Consider the following 10,971-nt stretch of genomic DNA (forward strand, 5'->3'; position numbering starts at 1 on the left):
ATTACATCAATACACATCGCTAACCCATTAATATTATACAAGTGTAGGTGGCATGTAACAACCTTGTATAAACAGGTATAAATACTGTATAAAAATCTTTCTGGGACCATAGACTACACTCATTTTCTTTCAAGTCGCACGAGCAAAAAATGATTCGAGTCCAAAATTCATGGAATGGTTAGGAACTTTGATAAATGAGTTGTACACATTGTTAGAAACACCCGACTTTGATTGTTAACGCTCTGCATAAATATTTTCTTGTTTTCATATTCATGCAATCATAGAAAAATTAATCTTCACATCTTTCATCTTTAATACAGTTATACTCGAGTATGAATATTATACACACACTTGTGGCAATACAAAAAAATCATACATACACATGCTTATGATAACATACACAATGTAATCTGAACACAAAAGAAAATTAACATAATCCAGTATGTTTACCTATCAACTAGCAATGACATCAACAAAAAACAAAAACACAAAGAGAAAACAATGAAGTATTTTCCCCTGGATTCAATGGCTATCTCTAATACCAATTTACCAGAAATAAAAAGGGCAAGTTACATGTATTGATAGTTATCATTCTATATGGATATATTATTTTTCTTAATAGAAACAAGTAAGAGCGTGGAATAAAATGAGCATTAAAATGTTTCCCCCACTCCCCCCCCCCCCCCAAAAAAAAAAAAGAAGAAACCACACACACCATAATTTAACTGGTACTGATTTTAAAATGTTGTCAGGTAAACACTCTGGTTTTATAGGATGTGTAAGTACATTGTACATATACACTCTGTGTGCACTTGTTGAACACCCACAAAACTATCACAAAAGTACATGTGCTTGTGGAGACATACACTTCAGAATTGCCATTTTTCATATATGTTTATATTGATTGAGAGATTACTGCATTCTACATGTTTTGTGAATGGTTTTTCTTTTCGAATGGGTGGGACCTTGGGCGGAAGAAACATCCTTGATTGAAATGTCACATTATACACCTTGTATACTACAGGGTAAAGACATTTCTTCATATACAATGTAACAGGAGGATCAGGAGCATATATAATTGTATTAGATTTACCAATCACTTTGTAACACTGATTACCATATAGGTTGTTTCACAGAATTTGCAAACATGCGGGAACTTACAGAAAAGATAAGAGTTGCTGTGGCTACGAATATATTTGTGCTGACTCTGTCTATTGCTTTACATTCTTTCAGTGTCACAGTTCTTGAGTGTAGTCTAAAACTTCTCGCAAAATGCTTCATGAAAGACATGCTTTTGATAAACATATCACGTTGGAATTCTAGGGCCTATGGTGTGTATTATTATTAGTATTTGTAAGTAGCATTAGAGATGGTGCAGTAATTCAATAAAACACAAGCAAAGCAAGAACTTAAATTGACCAACAAGACATGACATCAGGTGTTCGCGAGTCTAACGATCAATCATAACCCTGGTCTATATGCAGTAAAGATACAGTCCCATTCTTAAAAGTGAATTCTAACTAGTCCGTACAGTCTTTTACACCTTTCTGGAACATTGGCTGATTTCAATCTTCATTTGATGATTCCATTTCTGCGACACGTTTTCATTCACAATTGCTATGTTGCCATACTATATTGATGGTCAACGCTTTTACACTACTGGTTTCAAAATACAATGCTCTGAAATTCTTCTCGACTTCATTTTTCTATCTTTTATCTACAAGTAACGGGATGAAACATTCTTGAATAGGGAAAAATGCCCATCAATGAAAACATGAAACCCTGTTTATAAGAATAAGAGGGGACCAATACTGATGTAACTAAAACAAATATGATATTCAACAGATTGCAAAGACACGGACAAGCATGTGAATGGTTACTGAAAAATCTGAAACACACAACCAAGAAATAACACAATGTGGGAGTCTGGACAAGAAGCTTTCAATTAAGGTTAGACATTGTATACACTTGGGATTCTGTGGTTTGTGTCTTTTCAGAAGTGCTGCTGTTCCGATAAAGTTCTTGAAGAATTCCTTTTGCTCGGGATGTGAAACACGGGACCCCATAGCAATGGGAGAAACAAATACTGCACAGTTGTAAGCTGCAGCAATCTTTGATATTGCCATGGCAACTACTCAAATCCTCAAATCTGATTGGCTTCTGCCATACTGTTGCTAAGGTAGCTGAAGTCATCATCGCTTTACAGTATCCTCGCATTCATCCATCCATCCTGAAACATTTCCACTGGACAAGAAGGTGCCGCAGGACGCAACCCGGCGAACTAAACTCAAACAAATACACACACGCCCACACTCACTCGCACACATGCTGTCTCCACACAGCGTTTCCATGGCTACCAAAGCTCAATGAATTTCATGGTGGCAAAGCCGGGGTCTTTCTTCACGTCCCAGTAGTCTTCCTTGAAGGTCCATCTCTCATGCTTGTCTCCTTCTCGACTCAACCTGTGGAAGGGACCAAGGACAATAGCAGACATCCTTAGGAATGAAAAATTCATGTGACATCATTTCACAGTTCACCAGGTAGAATTCAAACACACATTTCACCCTGCTTGAGATCCAACATCATCCCAAGTCCATTCCTCTTGCCACTGGACATAGATATAACCCCTTTTTGCTGCCCCATCCCACCACGCAACATCCATTAGATCTCCATCATCTTGCCGTAACTACATGAATCTTTGAATCTATTTTCTCATCACATCTTATCCATCTTCAACAACTTGCCATATCCCATCCATTTTGATCACGTTTGATCTTAATCCTCTTGTCATAAATGTAACATCATCTCATCTTTGGTTTCCCTCCCTCAATGCACCTTACCCATCTTCAATTACGTGCCATGCCACACCCACTTTAATCACATCTGATCTTCATCATCTTATTATAAATACATCATCCTATCTTCTGGATGCCCTCCCTCAACCCATCTTAACCGATGTCAACCACTTGCAATACCCTGCCCTTTTGACCATGTTTGATTTTCATCATCTTGCCATAGATACATCATCCTATCTTTGGTTTCCCTCCCTCATCGCACCTTACCCATCTTCAACCACTTGCCACGCCCATCCCATTCAATCTCCACCATCCTGATGTACACCTCTCTCCCATCTTTAGTCCGCTTGCTAAATCACATGCAATCCCATCTTGTGCCACACCTACTTCAATTCCCCCCCTCTCCTCCCCCATGACCCACACACCCATACATCTCTCCCCATGCCCTACCCCAACCTGCCCTACCTGAAGAATCGGGGTTGGTACTCCACGCCCTGCTCCTCCCTGAGTTTCCGCCTCTCCCGCTGCAGCCCCTCCAGCCGCTGCTTCTCCAGCTCTGCCCCCTTCAAGTCCCCTTCCTCCAGTAATCTGGGGAGGAACGTGATAGAAGAGGGTTACCATGACTACTGGTCCAAACATATCTCACGACACTGCAATCCACTCAAGCTGGGTACAAGTGTAGGTCTTCATTAATATTCTGGGCATGCATCTTTGAGTTGTGTCTTTGCCGGCAGCAAGTTAATCACTCCCCTCCTTGTGGTGTCATGTCCCCTATGGATGATGACTGCAGATGATGCTGTGGTATTTCTGGCTCTAGTCCACTGGAGGATTTCTCTTTCTTTTGTTTTACAATTTTGCTCATGTTGATTTACAAGATTCAGAGAACATTTATTTATCTATTTATTTATTGACTAATTAATCAATTCATTTATTCAATCACTAATGCATGCATCCATCCATGCATCCATCCATCCATCCATCTAGTCAATCAATCAATCAATCAATCAATCAATCAATCAATCAATCAATCAATCATCACTCACTCATTCATTCATTCATTCATTCACTCATTCATTCATTCATTCATTCATTCATTCATTCATTCATTCATTCATTCATTCATTCATTCATTCATTCATTCATTCATTCATTCATTCATTCTTTGGTGTGTGTCTTCTTTGAGTCCCATTTACTCAAAGTCAGATTGACTCACTCGACTTGTATCTTATCACTAATCTGAATCAATGACTGGTTAAATGAGCATCTTTCCAAAGTTGTCTCGTTGAATTATGCATTAATTCTGAAGTACATTAGGCTTAATAATATCCAATACAGGCCTCTGCTCATGGCTAGCAGGTACATATAATTTTGTGGTAGCTATAACAGTACAGTTTCACTGTTGCTACGGAATCTTCCCTTTCATCTTCTGTCACGTTTCGTAATCACCATGTATGGACAATAATACAAAGAAAGCATACAGAGAATTCAACATGATTTCATATTTTTAGCATGATGAAAAAAACTTGACTCACCGCTTTCAAAAAACAGGGGGAATGATATGACCCTAACATATGTCAGTAGCATGAGGGAACGCTTACTTTCCATTCAAAACTGAAATTTGTGCGATTCTCTTTATATTCTCTTTGTGTCGTTTTTCATGCTTGACGTTATGACCTGTTGTAGTCTTCTCAGCCAGCCACGATGGCATCAAAACTTTACAAAAGCATATCTTTTGAACAGATTGTCCGACTTTCCTCAAACTTCAGACATGCTCTACCATAATACTACTGCATTCTCTCAATCCACAAAATAAGTTTGGGTTTCATTCTCCTGTAAACGGTTGTCTCACCTTTGGTCAGGTCTGAATCTAGAGTCTGTGGGAGGTAGCGAGTCCTGTGTGTATGGGTCAAGCTCGTTGAGCTCAATGGCGAATCGTGAGAAGCCATAGTACAGCTGGTGGTTGGCTGGCATGGATGCTGTCAGGATGGGCAAAGGGAGAGAGAAAAAAAAATACACACACTGTATGGCTGCACTAGAAAGGTCTTGCTATAAAATAATATAATATAAACAAGAACAGAAAGCTAATTACATGCATGTACACACACACACACACACACATACACACACACACACTACAAGTATATGGCTGCTCCGGAAAGGGCTTGCTATGAATAATGCAAACAGGGACAGTAACAATTTACATATACACCCACACGCACGCAAACACACACGCAAAGAACTGTGGGCCGCACTCTATGGTCGGTGTTTAAGAAGGAACTCTATGTTTACATCTTGTTCATGGATCCTGCATGTTTCAATTGAACAAATGCACATGACACATCCCCTATGGCATTGGACGTCCAACAATGAACGCACATTGACACGCGCATGGGCAAGGTACACTGTACGTCCATTTCTCACTTGCTTTAGTCCATGGATGGTTTGCACCTAAGCCATGGGCTGGACCTAAAGTACCATTTGAGAATTGAGGTACACTTATAAAGCAATTTAGTTTTTTTTTTTTTAATAATAAATAACACTTCAAACATCCAACAATCTTTGCATGCTATTTACTTTCACGGAAGTTCTGTTGAGCAAAAAATTGTAAAAGATTATCACTTCACAAAAAACATTCCTCATGTATACTGAAACATTAAAGTACGCCATCATTTACTAAGTACCTGCCCTCCAGACGCACTTGGCCGACGCCGATCTGCCACAGTAGAGGCCCTCGTTCCACTTGCCAAAGAGCTCGTGCACGACCCTCCCCTCCTGGTTGAACACAAGGCCAGTCACTTCATGTAGCCGGCTACTCCAGAAACTGGCCTGGATGATGAGGTAGTAGAACTATGTATGACTTTCTTGCACTTTGTTTCCTAATCTTTAATGGCTATTAAAGCCAGATTGTATGTCATGTTACAGGCAGATCTGCTCCAATATGAACTTGACCAAATTCATTTATTCAATCATACAAGCACATTTACTTTGATCTATCGATCCATTCACTATCAGTCAATTAATCAATGGACTGTGAAAGACTCACGGTAATAAAATTTTTGTGAACTGAAGCTGAAGGCCTTTTTTGCACCATAACACCTTGGCAAATTGAATACCGACCATGACAGTGTACAGCAGCTCAACTGGCATTCAATGCATTGTGTAGACAAAATCTTTCAGGCGCACTTCACTTCCGCAAATCTTGGCTGCTTGCAAAATTTTGCAAAAGTTTCATGACATGCAAATGTATAGTGTTAGAGTAGATGCATACATAATCCTCCAGCCTACCTTTGTGAAAGTAAGTTTGCATGAGATGTCCCCGCTTCGTATGGTGGTCTCCCCATAGTGGTCAACCCATCTCTCCCCACTCAGGATGTTGTGCACACAGCTTGTCACCTTGCTTAGCGTGTAGTGGTCGTCATACCTAGTGTAAACACATGCCAAGCAATACAGACAGAGTTTAGGGCAGGGTAAGGTGTTGAGGCACCTGGTGTTAAACACTGAATGTGACACAAGTGAAATGTTGATGCCACTGCATCTGGTGTTGAAAGACAAGTGCTACATGTCTTGCAAAAGCGCAATGGGGGATACACCTAGTGTAAGAAACTGATTGTGATACTGGCAAGGTTAGAGGCCCTACAAAGTGAAGTGGTCATTACATCTTGTGTATCAAAATCAAGTGCAGTACCTGGGCCCTGTTTCATAAAAGATGTTAGGATATCAACTCTTGCTGGAATGACAACTTCCCATAGCAACAGCCAATCAGGAAGCTGCATTCTTGTCGTTACCACGACATTTGCCATTCCAGCAAGAGTTGTTATCATATCAACTTTTTAAGAAATGGGGCCCTGGTGTTCAACACCAAGTGGTATACAGGAAGAGTTAAAGCTTCAGCATGGTGTAACAACAGAATGCAAATCAAACTCGAAAAAGAGCCTGTTACAATGATGGGTTTGAAAATAATGGGACCTTTGCTTTAAGGGTACATCAGGAAATTAAATTCATAATGCAACTTTTGTTTATTGTTTCACCTTCATGCAACAGATTATGCTTATTTTACACATAATTGCTGCATAGATGGACAAATTTTGACACTGATTTCCGCACAGAAATGACACTGCTACCGTCAGACTCACTTTGGTATGTGTATATGGATTGTGCCGGCCGGAATAACCTCCATGGACTTGCCCCAGAACTTGGTCTTGATGCGAACATCCTGAGTGTACACGAAGTTCTTGCTCTCACAGTGGCAGGCGATGATGGGCGGATGATGGGACACCTGTTGTCATAGCGATGCAGAGACATAACAACAATATGCAGCAAATGTTAAGGGTACTTTTCAACAATAAAAGTCATTAACTCTTTCTGTGTCAGGGACTTTAGACAGTAAATACCACACTACAGTTTTTTTTGTGTCAATTAATACTCAAAGCACCCAATGTATTATGACAGCAGTTCAGGAACGACCAAATATATGAGAGCAATTTGACTGGTGCTGTGGTCACTGAAATGTTGACAACTTTAGAATCAATGCAGATTTCTTTCTGAAAGAGGGCGGGAAACAACACAAGCTCAATCTTTACACAGGGGGTAATGATAATAATAATGATGATATAGAGTATTTGTAATGCCCCTTACCACTCTGTCTGAGTGATCAAAGGGGAGAAACAGATGACTATGAAATTTGTTTTTATATTGAGTTTCTCCTTTGTAGATCAAGGAAACTGTGTTTGGCCAAATATCATCAAAGTGACCATCAGGCATTACACCTCTCACACTGCAATGGGTACTGGATGAACTTGTTTTGGGGGGGTTTTGGTTTTTGGTTGTTGTTGTTGTTGTTGTTTTTTTTTTTGGGGGGGGGGTTTCTTTTAAAACAGGGGCAAGTGTGTAAACAAGTAACAAAAATACATGTAGACATGAAATGGATGTAGAATTTAAAATGTATGAAGACTAGAAACAGTCACTACATGATCAAGCACACTGTAGTATTGACTAATGAGTGGTTGCACCTGTGATTGTACTACAAAATTGATATGGCCACAACAGGAAAAAGGCTTTCAAATTGTTGGAAATTGTTTAATATTCTTTTCGACAAATTTTTCAAATAGGCCTAGAATATCTGACAGCATTCTGTAATCTACATGTATGCACCAGAAACTAAAACTTTTCATCATTCATACAGAATTATCATCAAAACACTATCACTCACGAGATGAAATAAGTGCCCCCTACTCCTGCCCCCCCCCCCCCAAAAAAAAAGAAGACGAGCTCTTGGCAACCCACCTTTTCTGCAATGAAGCGGAAACCCTTGTCATCCCGCACACACTCGTAGGTCTCCCCTAGCAGTGGGTTGAAGGGCTTCGTCCCTGCCCTGGTGAAGGTGGAGCTGTAGCTGGACACGGCAAAGGCTGCGATGAAGACTATCCTCTTAAAGGGGTCATCGACCTCAGCAGCCTTGTCCAAGAGTTCACTGTACTCTAGCTCCTCACACAGCACCTGCAAAGATACAAACACACACACATGCATCACATTTATAAGCTTAAATTTTCGCAGTGTGGAAATTTTCATGCGTTTTGCACAACCAGAAGCTAGCATGAAAATAAAAGCACATGAATATTTTTGCATGCCATATGTTCCAGTGGGAAATGTCCCAATTCCGCGGAATTAAAAACATGTGAAATTCATCTTACCCGGAGTGTGAAAAATTACTTACATGAAAATATTCACTTTTACAGTAATGATGATGACCATAATAATGATAATAATAATGATGATGATGATGATGATGATGATGATGATGATGATAATCATAATAACAATAACCATCATCATCATCATCATCATAATTAGTACATGTATAACAATAATAACAATTTTTTATACAGTGCATTTCAGACATACACACACATACACAGAGGCAGGAGGAGAGAGAGAAAAAAAAAACAGGGAGAAATGAGAGAAGGGGAGAGAGAAAGAAGAGAGAGAGAGAGGTATAAGGATATAACCCTCTTCAGAGAAATATACCTCAACTCCAGATATTACAGTAAACCTTCTGTGACATTTTATAATGTCAAGCATTCTCTTTAACCTCAAATGAAGTACTGCGTCAACTTTTAATCAAGGAGTCTGCATTCAGACAGTAAGCTCATTTATCTGCTGTAGATAAATTCTGAGAACAATGACTGAAAACAAATAAAAACTCTCTAAGTGCTGACTGCCAAGCTTATGAGAAAATTTGATTATTGCAATGTTGATAAAATCTTTATTGGCATGCAGCTTTTTAAAAACACAGGACTTGTAAGCCAAGAAGCTGATCGACTGCTTCTGACCTACATTTCTGTAGGTTTTTCTTGACTCTGTGAAACCCGAGAATGGGCAAATTGTAGCATGGTGTACGCGTTTACTTTGGTATGGTTCAGGTTTCCCTGCATCTGTGAATTTTGTCATATTGTTCAGGCTGCATAATGGCATTTAGTGTAGGCATGAATTATGCCACTTTCCATACTTGCTGTGTGACTTAATATGTGTGTGTGTGCACTGTATGTGTGTGTGTGAGTTGTGTTCGTATGTGTGAGCGTGTATTTTAGTATTTCATACAAGTGTATGTGTGTGTTATAATAATACAGGCTACTTTTGTTGTGGAGGTACAGAGAAAAATACAGCACAATTAATTGGCTTTATTCTATCAAACTTGCAGGACACACAAGACAACAGAAGCAAATGAATGTGCAATCTCAGATCAATGTGTACGTGTATGAGGTTGTGTGTGTGTGTGTGTGTGTGTGTGTGTGTGTGTGTGTGTGTGTGTTTGTGTGTGTGTTTGTGTGTGTGTGCATATGCATGCCATTTTATTGTGTATTTACGTAGTTACAACATATACTGTATATAGCCGTGCATCACAAAATTGACTTAACGTCGCAATCCTTGATCTTACGTGAGGACTCAAAAAAGGTAAAATGGGTCAACCAAGTCAATCTTCAGTTTCTTACATTTTCTGAAAGAGCAATTCTTCTACGTGTTTCTAAATCTTAGCTTGTCATTCTTTTTTCTCAGTAAACATTTTTCCAGAATGTGACTGTACTTTCTTTCCATTATCAAGATACACTTGCAAATCAACTTGCATTGAGTTATACATCATTATTCTTATCAAAGCATCGAGTCGATTTTCTTATTCTAATTAAAGCATAGAGTCCGTTTACTTCAGAATCTGCCCTGAACGAAAAATCCATGTCTGGCACCTTTTTGGTTGGTTTTGTGATGCAGGGTCACATATTGCCAGAGAGAACACTAAGAAGTCCTGCAACATTCTGCAAACTGGAAATGAAGAGAGCTGACTTCTCATCTTATCACAATCTCAAATGACTTTGAGCACCAGAAAATTCTCTGCATCAAGCAATCTCAGCAAAAGCAACTGAGGACTTATGCTTTCTGTTTTGGTTCCTCAAATACCACTGATGACGGCCCAAACAAGACGAATTGAGCTGTGCAGATTTGAACCATCGAGTTGCAATTCACTTCATATACATGCGAAACTGAAGGAGTTTGGCCAGACTCGTGTGTTCTGACTGGGTTAAATACAGTGCATTCGTGCAGGCTTACTCATTATCGCCAGCACTAAAAACTGACGGACGCTACATGTACAATGTAACTCCATAATTCTGTGCACTGTCTGTAGGCATAGTATACCGGTCAAGGCCAATTTAAGACAAAATCAAAGCAATACCTCGAGCTTCATTATAGGTGTGGCCTACATACTGTATATTGTGGATAATCAAATTTTTTGCTTTAACATCTATACATATCCACAAAATCAATACTTGTGGTTGATCAACACAGCTTGTTGGGAAGAAGTCCCACAGGCATTTAACATACATTGTACATGTATACAAAAGTGCTTATGAAGGCAGTTTGTTTGAGCACGCCTGGCAATGCTGGGTACGTAAACATTGAGTGCAGGAAAACTCTTCAGAAATGCACGGACAGAATGGTTATTACTTCTGAGTGTGCAGAGATTTTAAGAATTGATGTTTGATAGGATTTACTACACTGTACCACAGCATACATCAATCATTGCTATCCCACCCACCCCCACCCCCTTGTAGCACAATGTGATGCTGGTTATCTGACCAGGAAACAAAAACATCTACATCTACATGTACAGTACATACAGGTGTAT

The 10,971-nt window shown here is 39.5% G+C and overlaps 1 protein-coding gene across 1 annotated transcript; it reads right to left on the reverse strand.

Moving 5' to 3' along the window:
- Positions 1–1,167: 1,167 nt before the first annotated feature.
- On the reverse strand, positions 1,168–10,530 carry LOC139718504 (oxysterol-binding protein-related protein 6-like). Its single transcript, XM_071629978.1, has 8 exons — positions 10,519–10,530; positions 8,079–8,291; positions 6,929–7,071; positions 6,081–6,216; positions 5,477–5,621; positions 4,645–4,771; positions 3,261–3,383; positions 1,168–2,462 (listed from the first exon to the last, which is right to left on the reverse strand). Exons 1-8 carry the CDS (start codon positions 10,528–10,530, stop codon positions 2,354–2,356), a joined length of 1,008 nt encoding a protein of 335 aa, XP_071486079.1. The 3' UTR covers positions 1,168–2,353.
- Positions 10,531–10,971: the final 441 nt, after the last annotated feature.

This window comes from Diadema antillarum, unplaced genomic scaffold (assembly GCF_040938485.1).
Source record: "Diadema antillarum isolate AM-2024a unplaced genomic scaffold, OU_Dant_1.0 scf00000095, whole genome shotgun sequence".
NCBI lineage: Eukaryota > Metazoa > Echinodermata > Echinoidea > Diadematoida > Diadematidae > Diadema > Diadema antillarum.